Source organism: Triturus cristatus, chromosome 1_2 (genome assembly GCF_964204655.1).
Source record: "Triturus cristatus chromosome 1_2, aTriCri1.1, whole genome shotgun sequence".
NCBI classification, from domain to species: Eukaryota; Metazoa; Chordata; class Amphibia; order Caudata; family Salamandridae; genus Triturus; species Triturus cristatus.
The window spans coordinates 102,183,140-102,204,501 of NC_140580.1; the positions used below are offsets into that span (position 1 = coordinate 102,183,140).

Here is a 21,362-nt window from a genome sequence, read left to right on the forward strand (position 1 = left end):
TTGGAAATTTCTTCTAATTGTGGACTTTTCAAATCTTCAAATATTCACCAAAAATCAGCCGAGTGACAAAAACGAATTTACTCACCTGCTCTTAGGTGAGCTGCAAGTGCTGGATCTTGGTGCCCAGCACTGACTCTGAAAAGTACCCACAACTATACTTACCTTTAACTCATTTTTCTTCCATAGGAAACTATTGACTGTTTTTCTGTGAAATTTCTTCTAAGTGTTGACTTCTGCAATTTCTAAATATTCTTCAAAAATCGTATAACATCTGAAAACGTAATTACTTACCTGTTTCGGATAAAGGTCTCAGTACTGAGTCTAGGCACCCAGTACTGGATTACAAAAGTAACGATAACCTACTGTACCTGTAACCTAACTTTTCTTCCATAGGGAATCATTGATTGTTTGCTCTGAAATATTTTCTAAGTGCTAACTTTTAAAATAGCTAAATATTAGTTAAAAATCATTACAGTACCAAAGTCGACTTTCAACAGCTGATTCTGAGAACTGACCCAGGACTGGATCTAGGATCCAAGCCTGGAATTACAAAAGTAATCTACAAAGTAATCTGTTGCATATAAGTTGAATTTATCATTGAGCTCAATGTATTGTGTTTAGAAATAGTTGCCTACTGCAACTATTTGTAACTGTTTACTAAAAAGTCTATTGCATTTACAAAAGTATTTTTTTATGAAACATCTCCTGTCGAGAAAGTATATTTTAATTCCAAGTGTTGGTTCTAAAATAAAACAAGCATATATTTTTTTATATACAAACCATTGGCCTAGAGTTCAGTTATTGAGTGTGTGGAACTATTTGCTGACTGAGTGTGTACAACAAATGCTTTACACGTCCTCTGATACTGCCTTACTGCTCGACCAGGCTACCACTTTGGAGAGTAAGGTTATATCTAACTTTAACCTCTGTTAAACCCTTGGGGTCTGTGGACTCTGTACACCCTGTACCTATTAAGGAACAGTATATACAGAGCCACTTTCTCACACCCTGGGAGTGCAACCTCTGTCCTAATCTACTTCCCCATTTGCCCTGAGCAAGTGACCAGGAGCCCAGCTCCCACAGCCGCGTGGCCTGCTAGCCAGCATCCACCAACCAAAGGCCCCCTGCCTCCCATAGGATAACATAGGGCCTAACTCACTCTGCACCCGGCTGCCCCTGTGCTGCTGAGGGTGTAACAACTGTACTTACCTGACCCTGGGAGACCCCCGAGTCTATGCCTAGAACCTTAACTCTGCCAGTCGAGTACTTGCCCAAAAGCCGATAACTCACTTTTCTTCAATAGGGTAACATTGACTGGTTTCACTAGGAAATTCTTCTAAGTGTCGAGTTTTGAAACTTTAAAATATTCATCTAAAATCAGCCGAATAACGAAAACGAATTTACTCACCTGTTATCAGGAGAGATCCCAGTGCTGGATCTTGGTGCCCAGCACTGACCCTTCAAAGTAATTACAACCGTACTTACCATTAACTTGATTTTCCTCCATAGGATAACATTGCCTGGTTTTTGCCAGAAATTCTTCCAAGTGTCCATTTTGCCAACTTACAAATATTCGTTAAAAATCGCCTGTATAACAAACGCGTTCTTTCAACTGTTTACAGGAGATGCACCAGTGCTGGATCCTGGATCCAACACGGAGTAAGAAAAAGTAACGATAACCCTACTCACCTGCTAAGTGAATTTCCACCCATAGGATAACATTGCTGATTTTATGTGAAAAAGTTTTTAAGTGTCAACTTTTAAAATACAATAATATTCCTTAAAAATCACTACTGTAACCAAAACGTTTTTACTCAACTGTTTACAGGAGATGTCCCAGGACTGAATCTAGGATCCAGTCCTGTTGTAAGAAAAGTAATCCATTGCATTTAACTAGAAATTCCTATTGAGCTCAATGTATAATTGTATTTGAAATTGTGTTGCCTATGGCAACAACTATCTATTGCATTCAAAAGTCTATTGCCTATTAACCCCTTCAGCGCTGCGCGGATTCCCCCGCGGTGCTGAAGGGTTGGAGCGCGGGCGGGGCCATGACGGAACGGTTCCGTCATGAGCACAGCTCAACCGATGCTCATGACGGAAACGTTCCGTCATGAGCATGGAAGGGGTTAAAGTATTTATCTAAAGCCTCTCATTCTGAGAAAGTATACTTTGATACCTATTGTTGGTTCTAAAATAAAACGATATATTTTGATACAAAACCATTGGCCTAGAGTTCATTTCTTGAGTGTGTGAGACCATTTGCTGACTGTGTACAACAAATGCTTTACACTGTCCTTTGATACTGCCTTACTGCTCGACCAAGCTACCACTTTAGAGAGTAAGGTTATAGCTAACTTTAGCCTCTGCCAAACCTCTGGGGACTGTGAACTCTGTGCACACTGTACCTATTTGAGAACAGTATATACAGAGCCACTTTCTTACACTCTCACCCCAGGGGTCCAGAAACGTCTCGTTGTCAGAGGCTGGTGTTTACCAGTCATGGAACCCACCAGTGGCTGGTAGTGTTTCAGGGGGCATCTCTAAGATGCCCTCTGAATGCATTGTATAATAAATCCTACACCGGGATCCGTGTGGGTTTATTATGCTGAGAAGTTTGCTATCAAACTTCCAAGAATTCAGTAAAGCCATTATGGTTCTGTGGAGTTTGTAATGACAAACTCCCAGCACCATATACTCTCAATTGCAGCAGTGTGCTTACAATGTCTAAGAATGGATATAGACACTGTAGGGGTAAAGGGCTCATGCACCTGTACCCTCGCTAGTGGCTTAATGTACTCATCTAGAGGGGTGGCTGACCTATCCGTCCATCACCACCCCCTTTTGTACCGCTTTGTTCGCCATAAGTTGGCAGGGTATGCTCAGACGTGAGTCCCTTGCTCACTTTGCCACTGGATTCAAGCAAGCCTGGCTGAAGACGGCTGAAATGCCAGAAACCGGTCCTAGGAAGCTTGTTTCCGGTCCAGGGAAGGCATGGCTTGGCAGTTCGGGCTGGACTGTTCCCATGAGGCACAGGGTCAGACTGATTTGCATATGGCCATGTCTGAACTGGGGTGGCAGAGTGGGCTAAAGAACGGTGATGGATTAAACCCAGATCTCTTGACTGGGTGTGAGTGTTTGATTGGTTCTGATGCTCCGTCCATCACCACCCCCTTTTGGACCTATCCCATAGGCAGTGGGTTGTAGGCGTGTTGAAGTACAGGACCTCTAAGGGTGGCACAATATGGGCTGCAGCCCTTGGAGGCATTCTCTGGTCACAGTGCCCTTGGTACCTTTTACAAGGGACTAACATGTGGCCAGAGAGGTGGCAATTGGGGGTACAAGGTACAGTTTGGGGAAAGAACACAGGCCCAGGGAACCTGATTGGCAGGGACCCAGGGCACATCAAGTCAAAGTGCATCAGAAAGCTGGCATAAAGTTTGGGGGGGGGGGGGCGATTACTGCAACAGAAATCCAGCTTCCTACACTAGCCCAAAGAGCAGGAGGAGCAATACAGCTTCCTTACAGCCTCAACTTTGCCGGTTCCAGGGTCAGCAGGTCAGGCCTTTTTTGGTCCTCTTCTACATTGGTCCTCTTCTCCGGTCAAGAGAAATCTGAGCTCTGTGTATTGGGGCTGCCTCTTCTATCCCCAGAAAGTGCCTTCAGGGGAGGTTGTGGTCAATAGCCAATGAGCTAGTAGGTTCTCTCCCACCTGATAACTTCCTGTGAAGTGTAGCATTTAGCTATGCCAGAGGGCTCTATTCTGCCCACTCCTAAGATGTGGAACCCCTCTCTTGGTGTGCTGAGCTTGGTAGCCGACCCTAGAGATGTGGCCACCTGGGGGCTACATGCCTATAAAAAAAAAAGTGTAAAACCCATCCCAACCCCCCCCCCCCCCCCCCTGTCTATCCAAACGAGTAGCTTCCCCTTTGCAGCATGCCTTTTTGGCTTCGTTCTAGGAGGAGGTAACACCTCAGGTGGCAGTCCTCTAGTGTTATCTGTTCTGGGAGCTGTTGACATGTCTCCCCAGGCTGGTATAAGGCTGTGTTGTGGCCAGCCTATGCAGTTGGCCACTGGAAATCATGGGCAACTGTAAAACAACTTTTTGAAAGCTGCATATGGTGCCAAGTTAGATTAGTTTCGGCTTGGGCATCACGTCTGGGTTAATGTAACTAGTTTGATACTTTTAAGTACCAGCTTTGGTAGTCCCATTCAAAATGTAGTGCAGCTGAATTGTCAGTGTGTAAAACTGTACTCTCCAATGGGGCTACCAGTCTTTCCCATAGTAAAAACGACAATTTCAAGATTGTACTGTCCAAACAGATAAAACGTATGTTCTGCTTTTTAACATCTTCACCTTGCCTTAGGACTCAGTAGAACTGTTTTAGGGGTGATCTGCACACATTAAAAATGGAATGTGGGTCCATTTATCAGTTTATAAGCTGCTCTGCCAGTCTGAGAGACCCATTTTCCCTGTTCCATTGAGAGTGGCACAACAAGTGCTGCAGTCTGAGGGGACACTCTAACTTACTGGCTCTGGGTACCCCTGACACCATATACTAGGGACTTAGATATAAGTTAGCTTATGTCAGTAGGGTATAGTCCAATGAAACATTCACATTTAATGGTAAGTGCCCCTGGACTGAGGTCTGGTTAGCAGGCCTCCGTGCACTCTGAAAACCAGCAGCAGATTTCCAAATGTTGTGGAGTGACCATACAAGAGTCATTTTCTTGCAATATTCAAAGAGAAAATGCTGCTGCTTATCCACTGAATGTGGTGCTTCCGAGGACAGAGGGGTCAAAATCCCCAGTCTTTATGAGCTTCTTTAGAGCATGTTTACTGGTAGTCTGGTCTGGGGAAAGCTTTTGTTTCCCTTCAGTTGTGCCCTTTCCTCCTACAATAGTAAAATTTAAAAAAAAGCCTATTTAGACCTTGAAGAAACAAATTGTGCTTATTTCAATAGTGTATTCCCTTGTTCATGTTTTACACTTCACACTATAGCCGAGATATGGGGTGCACTTTTCTCTATGAAGGCTTTTTGGTAAATGAACGGCAGCTGCCACTTTTGCCCTGTGTGTAATTAGTATCATTCCCTAGGCCCTTAGATGGGTAAATATCAGTGTGACAAATTGCCTGTTCAGCTAGACTTGATAATGGAAAGGTGAACATATTAGAAATGGCAGATGAAAATCATTTGTTTATTTAGGGGGGTGTGGGGGGGGGGGGTGAGGGGAGATATAAGTGAATGCTGTTTGATTGATGTCATGGTGCTGAACATACACATGCAGTAGCTGAAACGTAATATTTTGTCCTTGTGCTAATGTGACTGAAGCCTTTCACAAATACTACATTCACATTCATGTTTTGTGAATTGTACTTGCAGATTTTGTTTTGTACATTGCTTTGAAGCATAGTATTGCCATTTGACTGTATGAATCAAACATGGCCCCCAAACATAGCATGAAGGATTTTCATGATCCGTATCTGTGTTGCAGAGCGTGAAGAGCGGGAGCGAATTGAAAATGCAAAGCGAGAAGCAGAGCAGCAGGAATACCAGGAACGAGTCAGAAAGCTTGAAGAGGTTGAGAGAAAGAAACGCCAGCGTGAACAAGAGATTGAGGAAAGGGAGCGCCGGAGGGAAGAGGAGAGGCGGCTTGGTGATGACTCTTCGAAGAAGGTAAGTCCAAATACGATGTGCACTACAATAAACCCAAGTACCATGTCCACCATAGGTCCAAGAGGGTTATATCTTTGCCAGATTTTCAGGATAACCATTGAATATTGATTGGGACTATTGAAAATCATTGTAATTACATGTTTGAGGCATGTGAGCTGTAGATCACATGCTTTGCATAAGCCTGCCATCTAGTGTTTGGCCCGGATGTTTGCACTTTTGTTTTGTTCGAGGAAGTCTTTTCCAGTCACAAGGTAGGGGACTCCTCCTTTCGGTGATAGTGCGCATGGGTATCGACTCCATTGTCTATTGTTTTTTTCCGCCATCCGGTTCGGATGTGAAATGCTGCGCTCTGGTTTCTCGGTTTGCCCTCTGCTTGCAATCCACTACCCTCGATGGTATTTCTCGATCGCATTTTGTAAGAAAGTGACTCTGTATATACTGCACCAAAGTAAGGTTTATTGTGAACAAAGTCCACAGTCCCCAGAGGTTTGGCAGAGGTCAAAGTTGGATATAACCTTACTCTCTAAAGTAGTAGCTTGGTCGAGCAGTAAGGCAGTATCAGAGGACAGTGTAAAGCATTTGTTGTACACATTCAGTCAGCAAATGGTCTCACACACTCAATAACTGAACTCCAGGCCAATAGTTCTGTATATAAAAATGTATATCGTTTTGTTTTAGAACCACAAGTAGGTATCCAAATACTTTCTCAGAATGAGATGCTGTGAGAAAGGGTCATCTTTCGTGCATGGTATGCCCCCACTTTTTGCTGAATTGCTGAATGTACTTTGACTGAGTGTGCCCTGGACTCCTGCCAATCAGGTGCCCAGGGCCTATGTTGTGAGAAAGTGGCTCTGTATATACTGTTGCTTAATAGGTACAGGGTGTACAGAGTCCACAGACCCCAAGGGTTTAACAGAGGTTAAAGTTGGATATAACCTTACTCTCTAAAGTGGTAGCTTGGTCGAGCAGTAAGGCAGTATCAGAGGACAGTGTAAAGCATTTGTTGTACACAGTCAGCAAATGGTCTCACACACTCAAGAACTGAACTCTAGGCCAATGGTTTATATATAAAAAATATATGCTTGTTTTATTTTAGAACCAACACTTGGATTTAAAATATACTTTCTTGACAGGAGATGTTTCATATAAATACTTTTGTATATGCAATAGACTTTAGTAAACAGTTACAAGTAGTTGCATAGTTCTAAACACAACAATACATTGAGCTCAATGATAAATTCAAGTCAATCAATCAAATCAAATGATATTTATTCGGATATATTGAAAACATCCATAAAAGTACATACAAATTACATCAAAAATATCTGAAGTATATATGAAGCGGCCAAATGAGTGCAAATGACAAATGTGCAGATACATCAAGAGCTGACAGGCCATTTTGTTCAACATCAAGAGATAAAAAGAATAAAATCAATAACTCCATAAAATACATCCATATAAATATGTATAAGGCATAAAAATCATCCCAATGAAAGATAAAAACTGATCCAATTAGTCAAAGCACATCTAAGATAACCCCCGTTGTGCAAAGATGCAATGTGCAAATAGTGGTGCAAACTATCGGGCCAGGTTCATTATAGTTTGTACGCTCCTTTTGTGTAAAAAGTGCAATATGCAGAAGGTGTAGGATGGTAAGCAGCTTATCAAGCCGTGTTCATAGATGCGCGAGAACGAACGGCAATTTGTAGGAAATGGCTAACTCTAAAAATTACATCATCTGTGCTTAGCATCAGTAAGGCTCTAAAAGCCTCGTTAAAATCCGTCAGAGCGCTATCTTTAAAATAGGGAATTAGGAAATGTTTAGTGTATTTTGCGTAAAAGCCACAGAACAGTGTAAAATGCAGTAGACTTTGTTTTCCCCCTTTGTTACATGGACAATCTAAATTTCCCAAATTGTGGATATAACCCAAGGGGAAACAAAGTAAATTTACCACACTTCCGTCCCTAAACCTAAATAGCAGGCTCCTGTTCCATCTGCCCAAATTCTTGCGCAAGTAACCTTGGGGCATATTATGTAACCTAGCACAGGGTTCTTGAATGGAGATATACCTGCGGATTGCTGGCTTTAGTAGTTCAATATTTTCTCGGTTCGCTCGGTACGAGTCAAATAAGGCCCTTCTTACTATGTTCTTATGCGAAGGGTCAATTGTTTCAGGTGCTAGAAAAAGGTGCCCCATTTCTACGCTAGCTAAACTCTTTTGTACCGCATTAAGCCAGGGAATATGGTTAGCCCGCTCACTTTTTAGGCAGTCTAAAATAATTTCACGGGTCAGCGAGGCAGCGGGGTTACGCCAAATTTTTAACCAGAACAAAGCGGGTCTTGATTTTATGAAATCCTCTATATAGGGGAGATTCAGTTCTCTATGGCACACATAAGAGGGTGCCGAGATAACCCCCCCCCCCCCCAAGACCTTCCTACAGAATTTGATTTCTTCTATCTGAATATTGGTGCAATTCGAGTATCCCCATACCTCGGCACCGTAGGTTCCTGTAGGAACACACTGGGTCTTGTAAATTTGTAGAAGGGGTAGAATGACCTCAGCATGCTTTGGTTGGCGTAAAGTAATTATAGAATTAATGGCTTTTCCCAGTTTATTCCTCCCTCTGGCAACATGAGGTTGCCAGGATCCAAAGTCAGAAAATAACAAGCCTAAATAAGGGAAAGTACAAGTACTATTTAAAACGTTATTCCCTGACATAATATGGCGAATTTTATGTTTCTTTGGCCCGCAGGACATTATGTAAGATTTTTTAAAATTTGTACATAAGTCGAGATCAGCCATATAAGAGACAAAACCTGAGATTAAAGTGCGCAGTGCATTGGGTGTACGACCTATAAGTACCGCATCGTAGTCATAAAGAAGTGCAGGTAGGTGGTTGCCATTGACGAGCGGAACATCGGTAGTTAGTTTACCCAAAGATGTGCTTAGTTCATTTATATATAAAATAAAAAGCAGGGGAGCCAGGACACAGCCTTGTCTTACTCCCCTGCCAATTAAAATCTGGTCCGAAACCTCTCCATCGTTGTTAATACGAACACAGGCTTTTAAGTCACTGTGTAAGTGGGCCAAAAAATGAACCAGCGGTTCCTCCAAGCCATATCTCAGTAAGGCTGTCCATAATCGGGAACGGTTAACAAAATCAAAAGCAGAACTTAAATCCATAAAACCCAAATAAAGTGGGGATTTTTTAGCGATGGTGTATTTATCTAAAACTAGATTTAGGTTTAGGCACTGCTCCACCGTCCCTACGTTGCTTCTAAAACCTAACTGACATGGGTGTAGAATTTTGTTTTCTTCGGCCCAAGTGCTAATCTTATTAAAAATGACCCTGCCCAAAATCTTCAATGTGTTATCAATTAATGATATTGGGCGATAACTGCCTGGGTCAAATCTATTGCCTTTTTTGAAGATGGGTACGATAATGCTGTTGGACCAGGAATCGGGCAATGAAGTAATGGATAAATTATTAAAAACATTACATAATAATGGGGACCAAAAGTCAGGCTCCGATTTTATTAAATCAATGGATAATCCATCGGGCCCTGGCGCTTTGTTGCCTGCGCTTTGAGAAATTGCGTCCTCCACCTCCGTTATAGATATATTCGGAAACTTAAAAGTTAGGGAATTTACCACGGAAGGGGACCGTGCCATGTAAGTGTTTGTAAAATGCTCCACCCATACATCCCCTAGTATACTACAGTTTATAGGGGTAATATTGGAGCCAAACGATTTCAGGTTCTTCACCTCGCTCCAAAACCTGGCAGCATCTTTCGTTGCTGCTGTACGTACAAGGGATTCCCAATGGGTTTTTAAAAGCTCATTGGATCGTATTTTTAGGGTGCGTTTATAACTAGACCTCAAAGACCTGACCAATAACTGATCAGGTGGGTCAGCTTTTAGAGCAGTTCTTAATTCTCTATTTGCTTTAGAGCAGGAGTTGTCAAACCATCTAGACTTAGAATTAATATTAGTTAGAGCTGGCTTAGATATCTCCTTTTTTATGGTCTTACACAGCTCCGAAAATGCTTCCACGATTGTGTGTCCAGGGCAGTCGGAGGATAGACAGATAAATACTGATTGGGGGTTGGACTTTATAACACGGGCTAACACCCCCTTATTGTCAATCCCCTTCCAGACCACCCTGAGTTTGTCTGTCGACGTGACTAGGTTTTTAGCCCCTATTTCTGTCCGTTTCCCTTTTTTATTAAGAGATTTAAAACTAGATATAATCGGGTAGTGGTCGCTATATGCAATCCTGGCGACTGTGGCCTCTAATAAAAGATCCACCAGTGGGGAGGTTATGAATACATAATCAATTGTAGATGCACTCCCATGTCCAACATAGGTCACCTCGGGGCATTTATTTTCAATATTATTTGCCTTTTCCATGACATTAATTAGGTCCCTTGTAGCCAGGTGGTTAGACAGTTCTTCACCTCTTTTACAAGGAGGGGTTTGACGAATGTGTGCATTAAAATCTCCTCCTAAACATATCCCATCAAGTCTACCACACTTTTGTCCTTCTGTAATGTCTTCAATAAAATTAAACAATTTGATAAAATTCATGTTAGGATGTGTTTTAAAAAAATTATTATAAAAATGTATTAAACATATTCTTACTCTACCAATGTAAAGCAATGCCTGAAAGCTCCTGTCATATGTATCCAGTTGTTCAACTTTAACGTCTGCACTAATTTTGACCCAGATGGATAATCCCCCACTGGGTCTACCCAGGGCTGGTATTGGTGCAATTTGGTTAAAACAACTGTATCCATCAAAGAGTAGGGAAGTAGTACACCAAGTTTCTTGAAACATCAAGATGTCAAATTTGGAAACCCAGTCTACCCAATCCCCGTTCGTTACTTTGGTATTAAGACCTGCTATGTTCCAGCTTAGGATGGTCAAATTATAGGTCGATGTTGCCATGGTAGAAACATAATTCTTGCCCTTGGTCGTCTTAGCATCATTATCAGTCACTGTGATTGGATCTATAATTAGATCCCCCAGAGGGCCAGATGTATTAAAATGATTCCTACTAACAGGGTCAGGGAAGGTAGTTGGTGGTCAGTCCAGAGTACCCAGGTCAGACAGTGTACTGAACCTATTGTGCAGAGGAAGATGTGATAAAACAGGGCTAGATGGTCTGAAATGGGGTCTATAAAAATAGCCCAATGGCAGAGAGGTTATGGCAGTGGAGGGGGAAAAACGCGTGTTAATACTACCAAGAATAAATTTGACTGTAGAGGGATTTCTAAAATTAATAACAATACAGTCCCCTTCTATATTCTTAGATAGTGGTCCAACCCAACTCACCCGTCGAACAGTCAAAATTTCTCTCATGATGTTAGGGCCGACCCCTTTGTGTTTGGATAGCCAATCTATACACTTGTTGTTTAGCTGCATCCATGACTCACTCTGTCCCTCCCTTAGCTGAGGTACGCCTGCCAGAATTATTACATAAGGGCAGGCCTCAGGGGGCAAGTGGAGAGCAGACCCTGGATGTATTATTTGACGTGTATCACTAATTTGGCCCTTATCTGATCCAGTACTAGTAGGTGCCACCCCTCTTCTAACAATCGGTATTGGGGCATCATTTAACATATTAGTAACTGTACTAATAGAGCGTGCTGGTTCCGTTGTTCCTGTCAAGGTATGCTGGGTGGTTTTTACAATACAGTTTCTCCCTTCATTCACACCTTTAGATACGGTATTCGAGGTAGTCGAAGTAGTTGCGCCGCTGGAAGCATTAGGCCCTTCACTCACAATGCCCCTGTTAGCGACTTCTAGCTCTTTAAAAAGACGCTCTCCCCTTATTAAATCAAGGCTAATAGCCCCCTTCCTTTTGACATCTTCATTTTTTATCAGAGTTTCAATTCGGTCTAATCTATTAAAAATATTATTAAACTGTTTGGTCATTTGACATTCTAACTGTTTAAAAATGGTGTCCACAATGGTTTCCATGAAATTCAGATTGGACTTCTTTATTGTAGTGCTTTCACTGACAAAGTCTGTCTGTGTGCATATGCAATTATGACCACTACTTGGAGGGGTGATGTCCAAGGGTCCTTCAACAAGTTGCGGTTGTTCGGGCGTAACACTGCTACCCCCTGTTGTTTTTTGCTTTCCTCTGGTCCACATGCTCTGTGGTGTGGGTTGGCCCTTGTTGCATATAGCTTGTTTCCTTTTGTTGGTTAATGTTTTAGGAGGGCCTCTTTTTCTTTTTCCTCCGGCGGGTTTGCTTTTCGGGGATACAAGAGGAATGGGGCTATATTCAGTAGCATCAAGCTGGGAGTCCAGGATAATAGTGTCACTACCCCCCCCCCCAAGGGTTGTTGGTGGTAAATGAGACACATTGGGTTTAGTAATTGTAACAATTGGGGATAAAGGTACAATATATTCAGTACTTGAGTCCCGGGATTCAGAGTGTGCCCTTAGGAGCTCCAGTGACATCCGTCTCTCTGTGCTCGCGATCTCATTGGCAACCATATTTAAAAGCATTGTCCAACATACTTTCTAGGGATATCGATGAAGTAGGGTGGGTCGCTGTCTTTTTACCAGTTACACTGGCGGGGCGTTTCCCTCTAAAAGACATATCGCCTCTCTCACCTGACTTCTCGGCTCGGTGGGGTGGCCCGCCCGACCACTGATGACCTCAGAGGGCCCGCCCTTTGCCTGGGCTTAGCCAGCGCGCGGTCCCGCGACGCGGGGGGCAGGGTCAATTAAGTAGCGCCTCCGGGCGCGCAAACAGCTCCGGTTCCGCTTCCGTTTCGCTGGGGACCCTGGGTGTTGTGGTCCCGTCAAGCGCTACCCCCACACAGCGGTCGCGATGGCGTGCGACGGCGGGAGGGAGACGCGGAACACAGCAGAGGACCAGGACGCCCCACGGATCACTAGCCAAGCAGGTAGGCGGCAGGGATCAGGCGTGTAGAAATCCAGCTAACAGCCCCATTCAATTCAAGTTATTTGCAACAGATTACTTTTTAGATTACTTTTGTAATTCCAGGACTGGATCCTAGATTCAGTCCTGGGTCAGTTCTCAGAATCAAGTGATGAAAGCCGACTTAAGTACTGTAATGATTTTTAACTAATATTTAGCTATTTTAAAAGTTGACACTTAGAAAATATTTCAGAGAAAACAGTCAATGATTCCCTAGGGAAGAAAATTCAGGTTATAGGTACAGTATGTTCTTGTTACTTTTGTAATCCAGTACTGGGTGCCTAGACTCAGTACTGGGACCTTTATCCAAAACAGGTAAGTAATTACGTTTTCAGATATAATACGATTTTTGAAGAATATTTAAAGATTGCAGGAATCGACAGAAGAAATTTCACAGAAAAACAGTCAATGGTTTCCTATGGAAGAAAAGTGAGTTAAGGGCAAGTACAGTTGTGAGGATTTTTCAGAGTCAGTGCTGGGCACCAAGATCCAGCACTGGTAGCTCACCTAAGAGCAGGTGAGTAAATTCGTTTTTGTCACTCGGCTGATTTTTGGTGAATATTTGAAAAGTCCACACTTAGAAGAAATTTCAGGAAAAAGCCAGTCAATGTTACCCTATGAGGAAAATAGTTTGCGGTTTAAGGGTAAGTACTCGACTGGCAGAGTTGAGGTTCTGGGCACAGACTCAGGGGTCAGGTAGGTACAGTTCACCCTCAGCGGCTCTAGGGCGGCCGGGTGCAGAGAGAGTTAGGCCCAATGTTATCCTATGAGGGTTAGGGGGGGCCTTGTTTGGTGGCTGCTGTCTGGCAAGCCACGCGGCTGTGGGAGCTGGGCGCACCCAAGGACCTCCCTCGACACTCCTGAAGAAGCCTGCAGCCTCAGAACAAGGTGCCCCCCAGCCGCGATCAACAGAGGGTAAGATTTCCCGACACCTAAAGGCTCCCCTGCACGCGGTGCCCCGCGGCTCCCTGTGCCCAATTCCGGAGTACCTACCTATCGTCCAACTACCCAACTTACCTCTCGAAGTGGTGGTGGCACCTGAAGAGTCTTCGTCCCCGAGCTTGCAGTCTTTTTCTAAACCGGATATTTCCCGTTGAAATCAATTGAGCTCCCGAAGGCTCAAAAGCACCCTGCACCCAGCCGCCTGAGTGGCCCTGGCAGTGAAAACTCTACACCTACCTACTTCCCCACTTGCCTTGAGTAAGTGACCAGGAGCCCAGCTCCCACAGCCGCATGGCTTGCCAGTCAGCAGCCACCAACCAAGGCCCCCCTATCCTTCATAGGATAACATTGGGCCTAACACTCTCTGCACCCGGCCGCCCTAGAGTCGCTGAGGGTGAACCAACTGTACCTACCTGACCTTGAGGGACCCCTGAGTCTATGCCCAGAACCTCAACTCTGCCAGTCGAGTACTTACCCTTAAACCGATAACTCTATGTTCGAGGCATATGAGCTGCAGATTGTACACTTAGCATAGATCGCCATCTGGTGTTGGGCCCGGATGTTTGCAGTTTGTTTTTGTTCTTTGGACAGTCTTTGGAAGTCACGAGTTCGGTGACTCCTCCTTCGGTCCGTACTGCGCATGGGCTTCGGCTCCATCCTCAGATTGTTTTTTTCCGCCATCGGGCTCGGATGTGATACTTCGTGCTCCGGCTTCGAACTTCTACGGTTTCAGCCTCGACGGAAAATCCTCGTTCTTCGAGTTTCTTCATCTCTCGAAGCGGCACTTTTCTCCATTCCGCACATCCGCACCGGCCTTCGGGCCCTCCTCGACTCCGGTCCCGGCCGATGGAAAGGACTCCGTTCAAAAAGTGCCCAAAATGTGGGTCTAAATTTCCCCACACCGACCTCCATCAGGTGTGTAACCTTTGCCTCTCCCCAGAACACGAGGCTAGAGACTGCCCCGCCTGTAAGTCTTTTCGATCAAAAAAGACCATCCGGGATCGAAGAGCTCGACGCACCATGGCGCACTCATCGACCGCGGCTCCACCGGACATCTTCGGAGACGACACCGGAGCTTCGGGGCAACAACACACCGAGCAGGAGGAAGACGTCGTCAGCGCTTCCGAGGCCGACGACTCCGACGTGGAGGACATCACACCGGCGCAGAGGGTCGTGAGTACTCTACCCCCTCCCACCCCCGCGCCCAAAACCAAAGAGACTCAGGTTACACCCTCGCCTGCAGGCCTGGGTAAAACCAAGCACGCAGCTTCTATCACCCTACCTTCGGGCCCGGTGTCAAAGCCTCACAAGTCTCACGGCAGCTCGGGCTCGAGCCAGCCGACGCCTGGTGCCGATAAACACCGTTCGGCACCGAAGAAAGTGACGCCCAGCTCGACTCCGAAGCCACCGGTGCCGAAGCCTGGACTCTCGGTGCCGACAAAACACAAACACACATCCCTCGGCACAGACGCTCCGGCGCCGAAGACTACCTCGACGCCGAAAAAAACGGAGGTTCCAAAAAGGCATGGCGCAGAGAAACCACCAAAATCCTCGGCTCCGAAAACATCGGCGCCAGCGGACGATTCGGCGCCACTGGACCTTTTTACACCAGATCCTTATCAAAGGACCTTATCTAAGGATCCAAAGACTGGGCTATTGACTTTAGCTGTCAAGAAAAGACGTCTTGACACGCCAGCTCCTCCTCCACCACCCAAGCGTAAGGACTCTGCCACATCTCCTCTCAGAGTGCCCTCCCCACTACCACCACCTCCTCCTCCTCCTCCACCTCTTCCACCTCCTCCCCCTCCTCCCCCCTCCCAGGTCTCCGCCACCCTTGCCTCATCATTCCCCGACCCCGTCCCCAGATCCGGATTACGGGGATCCAGATTACGACCCGGCGGACGCCCCAATGGACCCCACTCCACCGGGGACCCCAGACCCATGGGAAGATTACCAAAACCCTGACATACCGGATGTGCCTCAGGACGACCTCTACCCATCCAGGCCATCTCCCCCAGAGGACTCACTAGGGTTTCACCACTTAGTGCAGAGAGCAGCACACTACCATGGGGTGGAAATGCATAGTGAACCAGTGGAAGACGACTTCTTACTGGATACATTTGATATTCAGGATAAGTCCACAGCTATCTTGCCCATGCTTAAGGGTGTCACCAAGCATGCTGCAGAGGTGTTCAAAGACCTTGTCAGGGCCAGGGTCTTAAACCCTAGAATAGAAAAAAAGTACAATGCGGCACCCACAGACCCTACATACATTAAGGGCCCTGCTCCCTTAGATTCCCTAGTTGTGTCCACAGCTAGAAAGCGGTCTAACTCCCAGTCCTCAGGCGAGGCCCCACCGCCAGATAAGGAATCGAAACTTCTAGATGCGTCTGGTAAACGCACCGCCTCGCAAGCTGCGAACATCTGGCGCATTGCGAATACACAAGCGCTGCTTGCGCGTTATGACAGAGCACACAACGATGAGCTTGAGGCTCTTATGCAGCACCTCCCGGAAAAACACAAACGTAAAGCTCATGATCTGATACAGGAGGGAAAGCTAATTACTAACACCTCCATTAAATGTGCCCTTGATGCAGCCGACACTGCTTCTAGAGCCATAAATACTAGTGTCCTGCTTCGTCGTCATGCCTGGCTCAGGGTTCAAGCCAGAAGTCCAGGCATCCATACTAAATCACCCCTTTGACCAACAAAATCTCTTCGGGCCAAAGGTAGACTAAGCATTAGAAAAAATGAAAAAGGACACAGACACAGCAAAGTCTATGGGGGCATTACAATCACAGACCCCTAAACGCTCCTTTCGGCGCTCATCCTTTCGTAGCACAGGCAGAGGCTACTCCACCGATAGCGCCTCTACCTCCTACAAGTCCCCTCCTCAAAATACCTTCTCAAAGGGCAACCAAAGGGGTGGATACAGAGGCAACAACAATAAGGGCAGGGGCAAAACTAACACCACCCGTTCTGCCACCCCGCCCACACAATGACTTCCCTCCGCTCCCCCCAGACCATCCCACTCCGGTCGGGGGCAGACTACAAAACTTTATCCACGCATGGGAATCCATAACATCGGACAAATGGGTGACCCAAATTATTCGGTCAGGGTACTGTCTCGAGCTAACATCTACCCCACCCAATATCCCACCAAGGCACCGTCCAATGTCTCAAGAACATTCCACACTGCTCAAACAGGAGGTACTCTCCCTCCTCCAAAAACACGCTATAGAGCAGGTCCCCGTCAATCAGCAAAATCTAGGGGTCTACTCCCTATATTTCTTAATACCAAAGAAAGACGGGACCCTCAGGCCCATTCTCGACATCAGGCCTCTAAACGCCTACATACATTCAGACCATTTCCACATGGTCACCCTACAACAAGTCCTCCCGCTCCTCTGTCAGGGAGATTTTCTCACAACCTTGGATCTGAAAGACGCATACTTTCACATTCCAATACACCCCTCTCACAGGAAGTACCTCAGGTTCGTGGTGGACGGGCAGCATTACCAATTCACGGTTCTCCCCTTCGGGGTTACCACCGCACCACGGGTGTTTACCAAATGCCTAGCGGTAGTGGCAGCACACCTCAGACGTCAACATATTCACGTCTTCCCTTACCTAGACGACTGGCTGATAAAAGCCGCGTCCTACCACCAATGTGTGCAACATACAAACGGCACCATCCAACTGCTCCACCAGCTAGGTTTCACGGTGAACTACCAAAAGTCCCACCTCATACCATCTCACACCAAGCAATATCTCGGGGCCACTATAGACACCTCCAAGGGTATTGCCTATCCAAACTCAGCCAGAATCACAAGCATTCAAGCCTTGCGCAAAACATTCCTTCCTCAACGCTCTCTTCCAGCAAGAGTGTTTATGAAGCTCATAGGAATGATGGCGTCTTGCATTTTCATAGTGCCCCATGCAAGACTACACATGCGTCCACTTCAAGAGTGCCTAGCACAACAGTGGAACCAGGCCCAGGGTCAGCTGACGGATCTGGTGTTGGTGGACGGCCGCACACATCACTCTCTGCAGTGGTGGAACACCACAAACCTTTCCAAAGGGCGGCCGTTCCTGGACCCGGTTCCTCAGGTGATTCTAACAGCGGACGCATTGCTCTCCGGCTGGGGAGCGCACCTCCTACACCTCACAATGCAAGGTCTATGGACGCCACAGCAAAAATCGCTCCACATCAACCATCTGGAGCTCTTGGCGATCTTTCTAGCCCTAAAATCCTTCCAAAAATAGATTTCGGGCAAAGCAGTCCTCATTCGCACAGACAACATGACTGCAATGTATTATATCCAAAAACAGGGGGGGACACACTCTCCCCAGCTCTCCCGCTTAGCCCAGAGCATATGGAGATGGGCAATTCCCCAAAACATCTTTCTCCTGGCACAGCACGTTCCAGGCGTACAAAACACCATGGCAGATCTGCTCAGCAGACAAACGCAACAACTACACGAATGGGAACTGCATCCACAAGTTCTTCACCCATTCTTCCAACAGTGGGGGCATCCTCAGACCTCTTCGCCACCCACGAAAACAAAAAATGCCCAAGCTTCGCCGCCAGATACCTACACCCATTGTCCAAGGGCAATGCGATATGGATGAACTGGTCAGGCAGATTTGCATACGCCTTTCCACCTCTCCCACTAATTCCATTAGTGGTAAGGAAGCTACAACAACACTCCCTCACACTCATTCTAGTAGCTCCAACGTGGGCCAGGCAGCCGTGGTACACCACACTACTACAACCATCAGTGGTACCACATCAAAAACTGCACCTATCCCCATGCCTCCTAACCCAGAACCATGGAGAAATCAGGCACCCGGACCCAGCTCAGCTCAACCTTGCGATCTGGCTCCTGAAATCTTAGAATTTGGATACCTTAACCTTCCCCCTGATTGCATGAACATCATCATGGAAGCCAGACGTCCTACCACTAGAGCATGCAATGCCGCAAAGTGGAAAAGATTTGTAATTTACTGCCGTAACAATACAATCAACCCTTTAGATGCATCCATACAGCACATCATATGCTATCTGCTCCATCTTCACAGGTGTAACCTGGCATATTCATCCATACGCCTACACCTAGCAGCGATTGCTGCTTATCTACAAAACAGACAGCATTTATCTCTCTTCAGAGTGCCCGCTATTAAAGCCTTCATGGAAGGCCTTAAACGAGTAATTCCTCCCAGGGCACCACCTTCCCCTGTATGGAATCTAAATTTAGTTCTTACACGGCTAATGGGTCCGCCCATCAAACCAATGCATAAATGTGAGCTACAGTTTCTCACCTGGAAAACAGCTTTTCTCGTAGCTATCACTTCCCTTAGAAGGGTTGGTGAAATACAAGCGTTCACTATACAGGAACCCTTCCTACAAATACATCACAGCAAGGTCATACTTCGCACAAATCCGAAGTTTCTGCCCAAGGTCATTTCCCCCTTCCATCTCAATCAATCGGTGGAATTACCTGTCTTCTTCTCGCAACCTCAATCTGTTGCAGAGAGGGCCTTACACACACTCGATGTTAAAAGGGCTTTGCTGTACTACATACAAAGAACGCAACCCTTCAGGAAGACTAAACAATTGTTCGTTTCCTTCTCTCCACCACATAAAGGCAACTCCTTCTTACACTCACCTGTCTCGAGGAATCTAGGATCCAGTCCTGGAGTTAGAAAAGTAATCCTTAAAGTAACTAATTGCGTTTAACATGAAATTCCCATTGAGCTCAATGTATTGTTTGAAATGGTACCCTTCGAGGCCTTCGCCACCCGACGACATCGGGGTGTACAATATGGTGGTCAGGAGCGCAGCGACAGCCTTCGGCGTCAAACTCGACGAACAGAGGCCGAAAGCCGACTTCCTCCTCGCGACCCTGCTCCCCATCCAGACGAGGAGCCAATTCCTCCCCATGCTACAAAGTGTGATGAATCAGGGGAGAGAAGCCTTCAAGGAACCAGCGACCTGCCGTTCGATCACGCCCAGGACGGAGAAGAAGTATAAGCACTCTTCTCTGGACCCCCCTTACATTAAGGGTAGCATCACCGCCGACTCCATCATAGCTTCCACGGCCAGGAGAAGGGCCAACGTACCAGCAACTTCGGGGCCACCACCTGATAAAGAAAGCAAGAGTATAGACCTCACAGGAAGAAAGGTCGAGAGGAACGCCGCAATGCACTGGCGCATGGCGAATTCCAATGCACTTCTCAATAGGCACCAGCACTGGGACGAGATGGGGGAGCTAGTAAAGCACCTCCCCGAAGAATACCGCCAGAGAGCCTCGCACCTGGTAGACGAAGGTAAAAACATCGCCAACTCTTGTATAAAGACGGCGTTGGACGGGGCAGAGACTTAAGCAAGACTAATGGCCATAGGGGTCACCGAGAGAAGGCATGCATGGCTAAGAATCTCGGGATTCAAACCGGAGGTGCAGAACAACATCCTTAGCACCCCCTTCAACGGAGAGACACTGTTCGGAGCAACAGTAGACTAGAAACTCACCCAGCTGAAAAAAGAAAACGAAACGGTGAGGTCCATGGGGGCCCTACAGCTGAGGGGAATGAGGCGAGGCAATCCCTCGGAGACCCTACGGTAGGGGAGGAAGCCAGCAGGGGGCGTCGCACCAGACGTTCCAGCAGGGTCAGCAGGGTGATAGTCACGGACAACAAGGTCAACAGAAGCAAAACTGGCAGTACCAACCTCGGGGCCAGTCCTTTCGCGGGAGAGGGAACGGACGTGGCCAGAGGAGGAGAGGGGGTGACCAGCCCTCATCAAAGTGACTCAGCACGCAAGAGGACGCTTACCCTCGACATGCCCCCAAGGGTGAGGCGCAGTACAGTAACATCAGGGGGGAGAGAAGATTCAAAAGCCTACGAGCATACAACACCAGTAGGCGGAAGACTGAGGTTCTACCTTCAGGAGTGGCGGCGTATAACCACAGACAAGTGGATACTGAACGTCGTGCAGTACGGATACTGCGTGGATTTGGAGAAAAGACCTCCAAACAGAAGACCAAAGGGAAGGCAGAGATCGGCTCAAGAACTGGCCCTACTCAGAGAAGAAACACGGAAACTTCTAGAAAAGAGAGCCATAGAGGCAGTGCCGTTCAGAGAACGCAACAAGGGGGTCTACTCAAACTACTTCGTGGTCCCGAAAGTGGACTGAAACCTCAGACCCATCCTGGACCTGCGTTACCTAAACAAGTTCATCAGAACGCAGAAGTTCAAAATGACTTCGCTGCAGGAGGTACTGCCCTAAATAAGAGACGGGGACTTCATGGTCACCGTGGACCTCAAGGATGACTACCTGCACATCCCAATAAACAGAAGACACAAGGGCCTTCTAAGGTTCAACATCGACCAGGAACACTACCAGTTCACAACCCTGGCCTTCGGATTAAAATCGGCTCCAAGGGTTTTTACAAAATGCCTGTCGGCGATCGCGGCCCACCTACGAAGGCAGGGGATCCATGTCTACCCCTACTTGGACGACTGGCTGGTCAAGGCAAACTCACGCGGGAAGTGCGAGAGGCACGCAAAACGCATAACAGACACTCTGACGAACCTGGGGTTCTCGATTCACTGGGGGAAGTCATCGCTGGAACCGGACGGAGCAGGTGAAGATTTTCCTGGGGGCAAAAATCAACTCCCTGAACAGCACAGTGGTGCCCAGCGACAGGAGGACAGATGCCCTACTGAAGGAGACGCGGCTCTACCAGAAGGGCCGAGCTCTAACAGTGAGGTCAGTGAGCA

General features: G+C 46.6%; 1 protein-coding gene across 2 annotated transcripts in view; it reads left to right on the top strand.

The window, feature by feature from the left end:
* The window catches only part of EIF3A (eukaryotic translation initiation factor 3 subunit A), a 735,236-nt gene that overhangs the window by 450,475 nt on the left and 263,399 nt on the right, over positions 1–21,362 (top strand). For both annotated transcript variants that reach the window (XM_085602967.1, XM_085602977.1), the window contains exon 17: positions 5,497–5,678. In XM_085602967.1, the coding sequence (XP_085459093.1) occupies positions 5,497–5,678 (182 nt within the window). The remainder of the gene's footprint in view (positions 1–5,496; positions 5,679–21,362) is intronic.